Source organism: Euprymna scolopes, chromosome 9, assembly GCF_053919585.1.
Source record: "Euprymna scolopes isolate OS-2025 chromosome 9, ASM5391958v1, whole genome shotgun sequence".
NCBI classification, from domain to species: domain Eukaryota; kingdom Metazoa; phylum Mollusca; class Cephalopoda; order Sepiida; family Sepiolidae; genus Euprymna; species Euprymna scolopes.
The window spans coordinates 150,189,386-150,206,042 of NC_136490.1; the positions used below are offsets into that span (position 1 = coordinate 150,189,386).

General features: G+C 34.5%; 1 protein-coding gene across 1 annotated transcript in view; it reads right to left on the minus strand.

The window, feature by feature from the left end:
• LOC145284906 (uncharacterized) overlaps positions 1-1,091 on the minus strand; it is a 77,182-nt gene extending 76,091 nt beyond the window's left edge. Inside the window, exon 1 of the mRNA XM_080133983.1 lies at positions 793-1,091. Within this exon, the coding sequence (XP_079990109.1) occupies positions 793-917 (125 nt within the window). The 5' untranslated portion in view covers positions 918-1,091. The remainder of the gene's footprint in view (positions 1-792) is intronic.
• Between the last annotated feature and the right edge of the window lie 15,566 nt (positions 1,092-16,657).

Sequence of the window (16,657 nt, forward strand, 5' to 3'; positions counted from 1 at the left end):
TGTCACGGTAACATATATTGAGCGAGTAGTTTCTAGTTTTTTATTTTTAAGTCCTTTCCCCAAACTTACCGTGTTATAGAGAGAGTCGGGCGCCATTTTAAATTTTCTAATACATCGGTAAACACTGTATGTGTTTCGAGCTGAATAAACAGGTTACATTAAATAAAAACACTAAAAACATATCCAGTTAGGTAGAAAGTAACTTATCTTGCCTTTAATAACATTTGTTATATACTTGTTTTTTGACGATTTTTTCGAATCTATGTGTACAGTAATACAAACCCGACTGTTTGTTTTTTACTAAAAGCATAATAGCAGTTGTTTTCCTCGATTTTTTCGTAATTTTTGGATATATTACTATTTTCGGTATGATAATTAAGTACGTGATATTTTTTTTGCTTAAAACGACATATTAAAAAAAAAAAAACGATCTGTCGATTCTATCTTAACAAGAACCATATACTTTAATAAATAAAAGCAGAAATGCCTACAAGAAATTGAACGATGCATATTGCATCCCTGCTTTTTTTGTTTGTTTGTAAAACAATTAATAATAACAATTTACTTAGGATAAAATGGCCGTTTTGAATTCCGTTTCAGAAAAAAGTTTTAACGAATTCGTTAAAACAGAATGATAAAAATCAAAATAAATTAAACTTATTTGTTATCATTGCTATTTTATTTTCTGTTAACTACTGTCAATAAATCAACTGACATTGCTGTCGTTGCAATAACAATCTTTAAAAGAAAGGCGTTTTTTCTTATTTGTTTTAAATAAACACCATTTCTTACCTAAAGTCCTTGGACCGCTTTCTTATACTGCGCTTGTCTGAATCGGTTATGCCGTCAGGGTATTTTCCAGACTTTAAATAATAGCATATCATCGACAAATCGACATGTTTCTTCTTCATCCCCATGCTGGCCAAGTTTAGAAAACGTGTGTAAATACAGGGGTAAAAAACCTTTCTTCACCGGGTTGGGTGACTATCTCGTTTTTCCCCCGACAAACATGGCCGCTCTCGGTGGAGGAGAAATTGGATGGCGCTCTGAAAAAAAAGCCCCGGATTTAATTTTTCACACTTGATAACTACAAATATAGCAGCCGAAACACGAAAGATGAAACGAAACACGATTTTAGCAACACACTTATTGAAAACTAGCAAACTTTAATTCTAAAATTAAGCAGTTTAAAAAATAAAAAATCATTTAATAAATTAAAAATAAATTAATTTTAAAATAGTCGGTAATGAATAACAGACGAAATATTTTCAACCCTTTGACTGTTTTGTTTGAAGAAGAAACAGGCCGGCCATTTTCTTTTGTACCTAACCACGTAATTTCACGAAAAGTGCATATTTATCAATCTAAAACCTAGATGAAAACAAATTTGATTGTCACTAATTTTAAAATACACCTTTAAAACTTTATTTGTATTAATTTACTTACACAAAAGAAAAATGGTCCGGATTTAATATTCGAAACTTGATAATTACAAATATGGAAATCAAAACCTGACATCTGAAACGAAACACAAATTTGTGTCATTGCTATTAAAAATGTGTATACTTAACAAAAAACTTTAAAAAATGAATAAATAAAGTTTTTAAAAAAATTAAGATCATTTAATATAAATAGAAATTTATCTTAAAATCCTCACAAATCAACGACCGCCTAAATATTAGTTTTACAGAAGAAAAAACTAGGCCGGTCATTTTCTTTAAAACTTAACCACGTAGTTTAACTAATGTATATATATTCGTTAATCTACAATCTCGATTAAAAACATATTTTATTTGATTGTCACTAATTTTAAAATAGATATTTAAATTTTTCAAAATTATTTGTATAAACAAAAAAGTCCTGGATTTCACAAATATAGCAACTGAAAGTAGAAAGATGAAACGAAACAATGTTATCACCCTCATAAAAACGTGTAAACTTGACAAAAATAAACAATTTAAAAATATATATAAAATGCATTTTGTAAAAAAAACAAAAAAACGTTTCTATCAAAATAAACAACAGTTTAAGTATATCTAGATAAAAAAGAATTTTTATTTGATTGTAATTAATTTTTAAATATACGTTTTAGAGTTAAGAAAATATTTTTTTGTCATTATGCACTCTTCGTTTTTATACGCGGTTCAGTGTTCACGTTTTTTAACTGACTAGTGCGAAAACCCCCCCAAAACTGATGTCAAATGTCTTATTTTTCATACATAATTCGTTAATCTAGAATCAAGATGAAAACAAATTATTTTAAAATGCAATATAATTTTTATTTATTTACTTGCATAAAAATATTTCGTTTTAATATTTAATTCACTTTTTGAATTGCCTTAGGCGATCTGAGGCAAAAAATCCAATTCTATCGAAATAATTTTTTCTTATAAAAAAATGACATCATAGTTTTTGGAGGTATATATGTTTTCATGAACTAAAGCATTTTTTTTCTTTCTAGAATATACAGAGACAAGAAACGAAGAAATAACTACTTAAAAATCAAATAGACGTCTCTCATCCAAGTTTTTTTGTTTTTTGTTGTTTTTTATGCATTCGATCTATGATAAATATTTACTATTTGGTTGTTTAATATTTATCTTGACGCTTCTACAGAATTGGGACGAGATTTTGTAGTCGATAAAAATAGTTTTTAGATAAAAAAAAAAACAATGGTTTCAACTGAATTTTTGTCAATTCTAATAAGTTACAATGATAGCATTCAAATAATGCAGTCGAAATTACTTATATATTACTGAATTATTAAACAAAACAACTGTAATCACGTTAGGAGGTGAAAAATTGCCGCCATCTTGTTTTTTTTTTCAAAATGGAAAATTACCTCCCTTATGAACTCTCGGGTTTGTATTACTGTACACATAGATTCGAAAAAGTTGTCAAAAAACAAATATATAACAAATAAATGTTATCAAAGGCAAGATAAGTTACGTTTCTACCAAACTGGATATATCTTTTGTGTTTTTATTCAATGTAACATGTTTTTTTCAGCTCGAAAAACATGCAGTGTTTATCGATGTACTGGAAAATCCAAAATGGCGCCCGACTCTCTCTTTAACACGGTAAGTTTGGGAAAAGGTGTTATAAATAATAAACTAGACAAAATACTATTTAAAAACCACCGAATATATGTCAACTTATGTCACGGTAACATATATTGAGCGAATTTCTAACAGTATTTTGTCTAGTTTATTATTTATAACACCTTTTCCCGAACTTACGGTGTTAAAGAGAGAGTCGGGCGCCATTTTGAATTTTCCAATACATCGGTAAACACTGCATGTTTTTCGAGCTGGAAAAAAAAACATGTTACATTGAATAAAAACACAAAAAATATATCCAGTTTGGTAGAAATGTAACTTATCTTGCCTTTGATAACATTTATTTGTTATATATTTGTTTTTTTGACAACTTTTTCGAATTTTTGTGTACAGTAATACAAACCCGAACTCTCCTGTATCTTACGATCGTTTTCATCAAATTCTATTTTTTATTTTCTTTAATAAATAATTTTCTATCTTATCGTCTTCCGTAATTGGATATAATCATCTTAAAAATACGAGGAATACGTAGATACCATTGTTTTCATGTGAAATTCAGTATTACGATTTACGAAATTTCGTCCCAATAGTGTAGAAGTGCCTTTATTTTATATTATCAAGTGAAATCAAACAAACTAAAATTAATATCAACATTAAGTGAGTATTTTATATTTCTGATTGTCTGCGATCGTTAAAAATGCGAATGAAATTAGCCGTGGTATAACAATATTAAAGTGAGCTACCTACACAGAAACGTTGTAAGAAATTTCTTCCTCACACAGCTCAATTTCCTCCCTGCTGAAGCAAATGAATTCCACAAACAAAAGCCATACCTTCAAACTCAAAATTTATTCACAAATAACAGCAATGAAAGTTCTTTTTTTTTTCTTTTTTTTTACACAGTGATCACCACTTATCAAGGCCCGGAAGCCACTCAGGGATAAGGGTTATTGCAAGTACATTATGTTAGTGTGGCGATTTGATGAAGTGTTTACTTAAGGGGGCGGTTCATTAGGAATTTGTTAACGTTGGACTTGAAGACATCCAAGTTGTAGTCCGGTGGGAAGCAGGCAGACGGAACAGAGTTCCACAAGCATGCAGTTCTAAGAAAGAAGCTTTGTTCATGGAATCCACGTTTTGATTTAGGCACAGATATAGAGTGGGGAAAATTTTTCACAGTGGATTCAGCTAGACGGGTGTTTTTCGTGAAAGATTGGCAAGGGGGGGGACCAGAGATTGGAGTTCAGACGAGCACCTGCTATGGAAATAACGATAAAACAAGGATAGGCTCGCAACGTCTCTTCCGTGGGAGAGAGGTTGCAGGGTAGAGAAAAGAGCATCCCCCACTAAGCCATTGGTTCTAGTGTAGACCTTTTGCAAAGCGGTGGCCCGATTTGCCCCCATACGCATGGAGCCTTTAGTCCGAATTCCTATTGTCGGAATGTTAGTTTGTTGTTCCTTTGGAAGGATCCATGAATGTTCATGGTAAATTCGGCAGGAATGATGGCGCCTATAATTAGGCATAATGTGAGCCCCACGATGAAATGAGATAAGATCCAATATTTGGAAAATAAGTATGCAACACTTCTTGAATGTCATCCTTGATTTGGATAGATTCAACAATATAAGTTGTTTCTGCTTGGAGAAATGTGTCCTTCGTTCACCAACAGTTTGGTGTTCATGAAGGAATTGTCTTGGCTCCCTCAAGAGAGAGGGCCGCTGAGTTGAGTCTATTCCTTGCCGAATTTCTCTTAGACTGAAAAATAATAGCATGATACAAAAAGCGTGCCAAGTCAAATCACCTGACACATTCAAATTTAAACCAATCACAGACCAGCTACTAGAACTGTGTGGCCGATCTAAACAAAAAGATGACGGTTGTATATGGAATTTCTCACAACGTGTGTAATTTTAATCTGGCGAATTCATTTGGGGGGGGGGTGATACACATTTCTATAGCTCCATTCCCGTAAGTATAATTTTAATACTACTCTTATATACTGAGCACTATTAAAAAAGATATACATGATATCTTAAAAGTATGGACTCTTGCATGACGGCCATAAATCCACCCTGTTTTACTCTGCTTTCAATGTTTGTGACGCATGTGTGACACAAGGCCAACCCTCCTATCACAAATCAAACCACATGACTCTCAAGTTATGGGTTGAGCAGGCGAAGTTCCTATTTATGGATTAGTAACAAAGTACATATGAGTGCGTGGGAAAATATCAGCAGCAGTGAAGGATGGCTGGCTTGCGAAGAGATTAGCAGCAGCAGCAGCAATAGCTGAAAAAGGCACATATGCAAATGAAGAAGTGTGCACGAGAAGAAAAAGGAAAAAAAGGAGAAAAAATGCACCATGTCGTCGGCAGAAGCAAATTGCGGGTTGAAGAAAATGGACGTATAAAGTCAAGGATGAGAATGGGTTAGCTGTGGCCAGTATGCGGTCGAAGGAAGGAGAAATGTGTATCAGGCTAGATGAACAAGTGGCACTGAGAGACTTTTTAATTGGTGTTGAAACGGGAAAGTAATGCTAATAAAAACTTTTGTTAAGAAAGAAAAAGATGCCGACCCGGATTTTTATTCTTTATTTCTTTTGTTCGGTTACAGATTAGTTTCATTTAATAATCTTGTGTTTACATATCATACATACACTGCATCTAATGTATTTTGTCCTCCATAACTTTCTGTCTAAAGCAACATTTTCAAACGTTCTTGTCTCCCTATTAACAAGTTTAAGATTATCTTTCAGTTTGCCTTTATACCTGAGGAACGGATGCACACTCTGGCAACTTTCCTTCAATTGACTGTAAGTAAGTTGCTTTGGAAGTCGACTTTCATCCATGCGGACAAGGTAACCTACCCAACGAAATTGGGATTTTATTAGAAACACTTCAATGCTTAATATGTCACACCTCTCAAACAAATCAGAATTGGAAATCCTAACCCTTCCTGTTAAACCACATATACTGCAAAGGCAACGTTTATGAAAAGCATAAAATTGGATAATGAGCCTTCGGTACTGGGGTCCATGTTTCCGATCCATACAACAAAGAAGAATTTTTACAGGGGAATATTTTATGCTACTCTGGTGTAACCTTGGCCGGTGTATAATAAAATATTTTGAATTCTTTTTCATCTATAAGAGAAGAAATACTATTTTTAAGATCGGAAATTACGTTTGCGTTAAATTTGCAAAAGATAGGCTTAGCAGTTTCGGAATCTATGAGGAACTCACCCACACACAAAGTGACTTTTATATAATAGTAGAGCTAGAGATTTTTATATATCAATGTGCCACCATTCTTTTAAACAGGAACATTTCTAATCATTTCTATTTGAATATGTGTGAAATTTCTATTTGTTAGTGTTATGAATTTAGCTGACATTTTTTCTTGATTGTTTGATGATCCCGTTTTAGATTCTTTTTTTTCATTTCTCCTCAGGACGGTTGAAGGTTCAATTCTCACTACAGGCGATACTAAGAATACAATTTCAGACTACTTAAGATTTCTACAGAATGAGAACATACTATCACCATGGGTTAAATAAAGGGTTCCATTCGAAATCCCATACACATTCCTGATCTAAACAGAAAGATTCCCGAATTGGACAAGATGCCCTTGAACAAGGTCGTTGTGCAAAAAACACTCAAAATGTTGAAAAAATCTGAATAAAACAAAGCATGCTGGATGAAGGGCCGGAAGTTCCGGCCCTTCATCCAGCATGCTTTGAATCGACCTGTTACGCACACCATTTGAAAAGGTAAAATTTTTCCGAAATTAATAATGGAATACGTCACATGAAAACAAGTAAGACATTTTACCATACAACTGAATAAATATATATAAAAAAAAAAATAAATAAAATAGTAAAAAATATATATATATATATGTACTTATTGATTTGTAAATCGCCACTTGTTCTCGTCTTCTCTTACCAACAGCGACTATAATTCATTTCTTGCATTGTGACAGCCTTCTAAATCTCTTTTACATACCTATCCCACACAATGCTTCAAGCAAACTACATATACATCCTATCAGTATCATATTGAACTCCATCCTTCGCCCGAAAAATATCGAAAAATTGGCCAAAAACGTTAATTTTTTCACCCTGAAATCGACAATTTTCTACAGGGTGGTGTCAACAAAAACCGTCCTCTCATGACGGCGACCAGTTTTACGCATGCGTCATATGATGTCATGACCTGATTTAGTTTAAATAGTTAAAGAACTGACTAAATTTCATGTACGTCGTGTTAACTCAGTTGGTTAGAGCGGTGGTTCATTATCTAAACGTTTTGGGTTCGAATCGTGGTGTGAGATGTCTTTTTTTTTTCGATTTTTTAAATTTAAATATTGGACCAGTGTTATTTAAGTCATTTTTCACGTAATATTCGTTTTTCTGTTTTTTTTTTTACTTCGCTTATTCTTAGGTTTTCATTAACACCCTCAACCGACCACACACACCCGGGTACCAACCGATTTTTTAAATTTTAATATCAAAACAGGCTTATTTAAACCATTTTTCCCATGTTTTGTTTTTCAGAAGTTTTAGCGTTCGTTTTTCTGTTTTCTTTTTTGTTTTTTCCATTTTTACATTTAACATCGTTCGTTTGCCTTACATTAGTTTTTTTTGTGTTTTTTTTTTCGATATTTTGATTACCCCCACCCCCACCGCCCGGGTATGTTTTTTTTTGTTTTCTTTTTTACTTCGCTTATTCTTAGGTTTTAATTAACACCCCAACCCCCTCCAAACACTCGGGCAACGCTGGGTGCCCCCCCCCCGTTAGTCTATATATATAAAAGTGAAAATGTGTGTATGTTTGTATATATGTATGTGTGTTTGTGTGTCCGCCAAAAAATTTCGACAGACAGAACAAAAATTGACAAACTTGGTATCATATTGAAGCTCCATCCTTCGCCCAAAAAATATCGAAAAATTGGCCAAAAACGTTAATTTTTTCACCCTGAAATCAACAATTTTCTACAGGGGGGTGTCAACAAAAACCGTCCTCTCATGACGAGATCGGTTCTACGCATGCGTCAGATGACGTCATGACCTAATTTAGTTTAAATAGTTTAAGAACTGCCTAAATTTCATGTATGTTGTGTTAGCTCAGTTGGTTAGAGCGTTGGTTCATTATCTAAATGTTTTGGGTTCGAATCGTGGTGTGAGATGTCTTTTTTTTTTCGATTTTTTAAATTTAAATATTGAACCAGTGTTATTTAAGCCATTTTTCACGTAACGTTCGTTTTTCTGGGTTTTTTTACTTCGCTTATTCTTAGGTTTTCATTAACACCCCCACCCCCGACCACACACCCAAAAACACCCGGGTACCCACCGATTTTTTTAATTTTAATATTGAAACAGGTTTATTTAAGCCATTTTTCACATTTTTTTTTGTTTTTAGTTTTAACGTTCGTTTTTCTGTTTTCTTTTTTGTTTTTTCCATTTTTACATTTAACATCGTTCGTTTGCCTTACGTTAGTTTTTTTTGTGTTTTTCTTTCGATGTTTTCATTACCCCCCCCCCCGGTACCCCCGCTTCGTTTTATGTTTTCTTTTTTGTTTTTTCGATTTTTACATTTAACATCGTTCATTTGCCTTACGTTAGTTTTTTGTGTTTTTTTTTCCATGTTTAGATTACCCATCACCCCCCCCCCTTTTTATTTTTCAGATAAGTTTTAACGTTCGTTTTTTGGTTTTCTTTTTTTTACTTCGCTTATTCTTACATTTTCATTAACAACCACACACACCTACAAACACTTGAGCAACGCTGGGTACCCCCCCCCCTTAAATATTGAACCAGTATTATTTAAGCCATTTTTCACGTAGCATTCAAAGCTGGTGACGTTACCACTGTACCAACGTGACATGCATACGAACTGATTTAAAATAAATTAGGAGGAATGTTCCAAATGTATAACGATTTTTTCAATTTTCACCCATTTTTGATCCCTCAGAAAATATTTTAACCAGCTAAAGACCCATAAAAGCACAATCCATAAAAAATCCAATCATTTGAACCTCCTAGCGCCGCTCTGTAACTTTTAGTTTCGGAAGAGATAGAGTTTAAAAATTTGGAGACAGACAGACATATAGCCTTTTATATATCAGATATATAGATGTACAACCTTTTTTGGCAATTTTATAAGTTCGAAATTTCAGCGACTATTGATCAGAATTTAACAAATGAAGGCTCCTTGGAAAGGTAATGACCTGAATTATGTAGTGGTTATGTGACATTTACCTTTAAGGTCACACATTAGGGGATAATTCATCATCCAGAACCTATTTTTGGCACATTTTTACAGCCATAAAATGTTTCAATCATAGTCATTTGTTTTCCTAGTTTTGCATATGAATTACAAAATATCTGATATTTCCCCCCAAACCGCTGGCCTTGATGGAAGGGAGTCTAAAACTTGCTACTATGGCTTCAAATGATCTGAAATAACAGCAAGGGGAGACTTGATTCCAAATATTTCTCATATTTTATATCTCCCCTCTTTGGTTTTTATACATAAAGTAAATTTCACAGTTATAATAAGGATTATTTGAAACTGAAGATATTCATAATTGTACCCACTTTCTAAAAGAGGCAAGACATATGAGAAATATTTGGAATCATATTTCTCCTCCAGATCATTTGAAACCATACATAGCAGCAAGTTTTAGTTTCTCTTCCACCAAGGCCACAGGTTTTGGGTATATATAAATATTTATATGTGTATGTATATGTATGATTGCTTTAAATATATGCAATGATTTGACTTGGCTAAGAGTTCCTTAAACTTACTGAGCAGACTTGACAAGGCGCCATATTTTGCAGCTTTGAAAATTTCTACTGTTTTTTTTTGTACAGTTTCAGAAGGAATTGGAATGCACCCTATTAAAACCTGATTGTCACAGTTGGTGAATTTTAAAATTCTTATTTAAAACAATTTTTCCAACAATGTTTCAATCATGACACCAAAAGAGATAATGGAATACAATTGGCTACAAAAAAATAAAAATAAAAATAAAACGAAACTGATCACAAAATATAAATAAAACAAGAATTTTTGATACTTTATTTGTTAATGTAGACATTGGTTACCTCCCTTGCTTCAGTTACATGGTTACCTCCCTTGCTTGTGGTGATATAAATAGGAGTCGGCCATCTTGGTTTAGTCAGTTCGTTCGTACAGTTTAGACAGACTACAAGTGTCTTAACAAATGGTAGCAGAGATATCCCTCTGTGTGCGACAAAACGAAAAAAAAAAAAAAAAAAAAAAAAATTTTTTTTTTTTGTACAGCTTGTCTGTAGCACTAGACAGATCGGATATCGGATATGGCAACTTCGAACAAACAACCTCCATTGTTGGAGGGGGAGGATGTTTACGAGAACTGGAAACAAGACGTTGAAATGTGGTCGTTGTTCACGGATCTTTCTGAGGAAAAAAAAGGGCCAGCAGTGTTTTTGACGCTACCACCGAATATTAGAGAATGTGTCCGTGAATTGCCAACAAGTGACATCGGCGGACGAGATGGCTTGAAGATCTTAATAAAGAAACTGGATGACATATATTTAAAGGATGAACACACGCGCGCTTACATGACTTTTAAGGAATTTTACACTTATAAAAGATCGTCAGGTACCAGTATAAATGACTTTCTTGTTCGTTATGAGTTTTTGTACCAAAGATTAAAAAAATTCCACATTATTCTACCGGAAGGAGTGCAAGCTTTTCTTGTTTTGAACGCGGTTAACATATCGGAAGAGAACGAAAAATTAGCGCGGACAACGTGTTCTGTTTTGACGTATCAAAACATGAAGGAATCGATAAAGAAAGTATTTGGTGACATTTATCGTGATGAAAATGTACCGGCAGTGAAATCAGAGCCCGAAATCGTCAACTATAATTATTCTAAACCGGGTAACAACAAAAGGCGTTTTCGTCGAGGACAATCTAATCCATGTGACCGAAGTGGAAACGTGTTGTTGTGTTACAAATGTCAGTCTCCAAACCATCTAATTAGAGAGTGTCCTAGAAATACGCCCAGGTTTACGGAAACGACAGAACAAATACACATTACGTTGTTCATTCAAGAAAATATTTATTTGAACAGTACAAATGAAAAAATTTCAAATCTTGTAAAAGAAACATTTGGAATGGCAGTCTTGGATTCTGCTTGTACTCGCACACTGGCTGGCGAAGTGTGGCTTGATGTTTATTTAGATACTTTAAATGAAAGTGACCTGCAACTAGTGAAGTATACGAACTCAGACTCGGAGTTTTTGTTTTGGTGATGGAGTGGCTGTCACAGCAATTAAAGTTGCTAAATTTCCGGTTACACTCGGAGGTATAAGAGTTTATATCGAAGCAGATATGGTGAAAAACGACTTGCCTCTTCTATTAAGTCACAAATCAATGAAGACAGCAGGAATAGTGCTAGATTTCCGGAAAGATATGTGCTGGATTTTTGATAAATGTATTGAACTAAAGACCACAACTTCAGGGCACTATTGTCTCCCCTTAACAAATAAGTTGTTGGATCATAGTGGTACTAACTATTACCTATTTCGGATCTCCTGTTCGTTTTCTGAGTGATAATGGGGGTGAATTCAACAACGAACACTATAGACAGATGAATGAAAAACTCAACATAGAGACCTGTACTACTGCCGCAGAAAGTCCATTCAGCAACGGTACTGTAGAACGTCATAATTTGATAGTTGCTGAGGCAATGAAAAAAACAATTGACGATGAGAAGTGTGAACCTGAAATTGCCTTGGCATGGGCTATTTGTGCAAAAAATGTCCTCCTCAATTACTCTGGACACAGTCCAAATGAACTTGTATTCGGTTTCAATGTAAATACACCCTCAATTCTGACAGACCAGTTACCTGCTATGGAGTCCTCTACTACAAGTGACATGGTGAGAAAAAATTTAAATGCTCTCCATAGTGCAAGGAGAAACTTTTTGGAAGCTGAGTCCAGTGAGAGAATTAGGAGAGCTCTCAGGTCTAATGTCAGAACTTATGCTGATGAAGATTATGCTACCGGAGACCAAATCTATTATCGGAGGCAGGGTTTTAAAGGATGGCGTGGTCCAGCAAAAGTGTTAGGCAGAGAAGGCCAGTTTGTCTTAATCAGACATGGCGGAGCATTTTATAGGATGCATCCGTGCCAATTGATGAAAGTGAATAAAAACAACGAAAAAAGAACAAAAAAAGCTGAAATGCTGGGAAACACTACAGAAGGGAAGAATGAATACCTTACAGTTGAGGAGGAGGAGTTGCAGAATCAAGTGGTAGAAAGTGAAGATATAGACAGAGAAGAAGTTGTTGATAGTTCTACCAGTTTAAGAGATAAGACTGAAAAACCTGGCCGAAATAAGACCATAACTTATAAAATAAATGGAAGTGGGGAGTGGAAGAAAGGAAAGGTTATGTCAGTACAGCCTAAATCAACTGGCAAATATAGTCATTGGATCAATATAGAACCTGAGGATGAAAACGAGGATCAAGTTTGTATCAACTGGAATCATATTGATCATTGGAGAGAAGTGCCCCAATATACTGAACAGGAAAATGTAGTCCTGCTCACCGCTGAACAAGAGCAGTCGAAAGCTGTAATGGATGCCAAGCATAAAGAAATAAAAAACATGAACACCTATGAAGTATTTGAATGTGTGCCATACACAGGTCAAAAAACAATATCCACAAGATGGGTGATTACTGAAAAATTCAAGGATAATCAGAAAACAATGAAAGCTCGCCTTGTAGCCAGAGGCTATGAAGAAAATAGTAATCTGAAAACGAACTCCCCAACATGTAGCCGTGAAGCTATGCGAATGGTCATGCTAACCGCATCAATAAAGAATTGGATGCTGCAGACCATAGATTTTACCTCAGCCTTTTTGCAAGGTGGTATTTTAGAGAGAGATGTGTACCTGAGGCCACCATCTGATGTTTGTCCTAAATCTCAAGTGTGGAAATTAAAAAGATGCATCTATGGATTGAATGATGCTCCACGGGCATGGTACAAGAGAGTTACTCAGGCTTTGATTGAATTAAAAGGAGTAGCAAGTGCTTATGATAATGCATTGTTTTTGTGGCATGATATTAAAGGAAATTTGACTGGAATTCTTGCTATGCACGTGGATGATTTTGTTTTCTGTGGAAACACAGAGTTTGAAAGGGATGTGATTGCAACATTGAAAGAAAAATTTAAGGTGGGATCTCATGAAAGTGGAACATTCAAATATGTTGGACTGAATGTTAATCAACAGGAAAATGGGATCACTGTAGAACAAGATCTATATGTATCTTCCATATCTCCAATAGAAATAAGCAAAGGGAGGATACTGAGGAAAAATGATGAACTGAATGAAGAAGAAAAGCATGAGTTGAAGAGACTTACAGGTCAGATGATGTGGGTTTCAACTCAAACACGCCCTGATATAGCTTTTGATGTGTGTAAAATGAGCAACACTGGAAAGCATCCCAAAGTAAAAGCCTTATTTGAGGCGAATAAAGCCTTATCAAAATTGAAATCCAAGAAGGGTTCTATAACATTTCCAAAATTGGGAAAGCCCTCAGATTTACACATTTTGTGTTATACTGATGCCTCTTATGCCAGTCTGGAAGATGGATCTTCACAGGGTGGTTTTGTTGTCTTTATTGGAGGAAGTACTGACAAAATGGCCCCCATGTGTTGGGCGTCAAAGAAATTGGACAGAGTGACAAAAAGCCCATTGGCCTCAGAGACTCTTGCTCTGAATGAGGGAGCTGATGCTGGTGTTTTGACTGCGGTTATGATACAAGAGGTATTTCAGTTATCTAAATTGCCAGACGTTCTCTGCAAGACAGATAATGCATCACTTGTGGAGACATTGAATTCCAACAATCTGGTAAGCGATCGACGATTGAGAATAGATGTAGCAAGGCTGAAGGAAATGAAGAGTAGAGGAGAGATACAGATAGAATGGATCAAGGGTTGTGATCAGGTCTCTGATTGTTTGACCAAGGCAGGAGCTTCGTCTGAGCTTCTAAGGGACTTGTTAAATCAGAAATAAATTATTCACTTGAGGACAGCAGCAATGTTAATGTAGACATTGGTTACCTCCCTTGCTTCAGTTACATGGTTACCTCCCTTGCTTGTGGTGATATAAATAGGAGTCGGCCATCTTGGTTTAGTCAGTTCGTTCGTACAGTTTAGACAGACTACAAGTGTCTTAACATTATTGACCACACTAGAATGGTGATACAATGGAATGGTCAGGATGACCACTTTTCAAAATGGCGATATGTTTGTTGATAAAAGTAAAGTAATTGAAAAATTTGATGAATCATGCAGTTAGAGCATCTACTTACGATAAGAAATAAATGTTTCAACAGAAGAACTGAAAAAGCTTCTTGTAGAATGTTCACATCCTCAAAGCAATTTGCACACTTCAGTACTATTTCCATTAACAAAATAAAATAAGTTTTCACACAAGTTTTTAGCGATGTCTTCTTTTATATGCCTTTTGCATTTAATTCATTAAATCTTTTTCTATTTCTTTTTTTAATAATCAACAACAAACTTTTAAATATAAAATGTGAATTAACTTTTTCCTTTCTTTTCTCTTCATCACTGACTGACTTTGCCACCATTTCTCTTTGTCACTACTTTTCATTTCTTTTACACGTCTTTCACGTTTCACTAATGAAATCCTTTTTCTTAAATCCTTTCTATTTCTTTTTTTTTTTTTTTTTAAATAGCGACAAACTTCAACATCCGTTATAACTTACGTTTTTTTTCTTTTTCTCTTCATTACTGGCTGGCTTCATTGCCATTTTTTGTTTTTCATGCAGATAGGTGACAAAAAGATGACATTTGCTGGTATTTTTCAAGGTTTTATTAGAGAGAATGGACTTAGGAAAGAGAGAGACTAAGCAACTAAATAATTCTTTCTTTCTTTTTTTTTTTACAAAAGAGTCACCGCTTATCAAGGCTCAGAGGCCACACAAGGATAAGGTTAATGAGTGTACGGTAGTCAATGGGACAATATCATAGTAATCATTAGTAGTGGAAATTTGGTAAATTAGATGACTTAAGGGGATGACTCATCAAGAACTTATTTACGTTGGACTTGAAGACCATATTGTAGTCAGCTGGAAAGCAGGGAAACGGAAAAAAGTTCCACAGGCGTGCACTTCTAAGAAAGAAGCTTTGTTCATAGAATCTATGCTTAGTTTTAGGCACAGATAAATAGTGGGGGAAATTATTGATACTAGTTTCAACTAGATGAGTATCTTTCATGAAAGTTTGGCAAAGAGGACCATAGATTAGAGCTGAAATGAGCACTTGCCATGAAAATAACAACAGAGTAGAGACAGGCTCACAACATCTCTTCTGTGTGAAAAAGGTTGTGAAACGGGCATCCCCTATTAGGCCACAAAGTCTATTTTGAACTCTGTCAAGACAGGATAAGCAGCTCCTGCCCAGATGTGGCAACAGTACTCCATCCTAGGACATACTTCTTATTTTTTTCTTAACCTAGTTTTCTAACTTGAGAAATGAGAGACGCAGACGAACAGACATCAAAGTAATATTCGCTGAGATTATCAATTTTCTACATCATTAACACTAGCTAACTTAATCATTACTTACTGACATAGGGCCTCTAATATGTAACAACTTTTGGTTCTATATGCTTGCTTATATAAAAGTAAAACAAGATTAAGTCCAAGGAAATTTTGAAGTGATTCTGCCAAAAATATTAAATTGTTGCTTACCAAAGTTGATAAGATATTGAAAGAAAACATATAGAAGGCACACATAATGGAAATTTAATGATAATATACATCTATATATCTATCAAATGAGAACGTGTGTGTGTGTGTATGTGTTTGTGAGAGAGGGAGGACATTTCTCAGCCTATATACACAACGAATTTTTGATCTACACACTTGAAGTTAGGGTATTCAGGCATGTGGAAAAAATTTAGTCAGTTTTCATCTGGAAAAAAAGGGCTGCTAAGGGGTCAAAATTGAATAATTGCTACGTGGGGGGAGGGTCATCAAATTTTTATTTGTTTGTCAACTTTTTCATGAATACGCAAAAAATCAAGCGGTTCGACTGGAAGATTAAAAATATAGAAAAACTAGATAAAAAATCTGAAACATCAAATGAAAATAAAATTGAGAAAAGATGTCCTCATCAAAAATCAATCAACCAGAATTTCTAAATGATTATGTGCTAGGTCAAGCAACATCATCAATGGAAATTTAAATCTAATTTTTTTGAGGAATTTTCACTGCAATACAATGCTGAGGTATGTGTGGGCACCTATAGAAGATATGCCAGCTTTGGTTTCTTTACAACATAATGTAATGAATATGGGTACATCCGGGTTCTTCCCCACAAAAATATCATTAGCTGGTTAAGCCATAAATACTGACTGGTAGACTAGCTTGGTAGAGATATTAAAATATATTTCATAAGCCTCACACTTAAGGATATACCAGTACTCTGAGTAAAAACACCCATTCAGTAAAGTGATTCACTGGATTATTGCTTAAATACTGTAGCCAAAATCACTCAGCTACTTCAAATA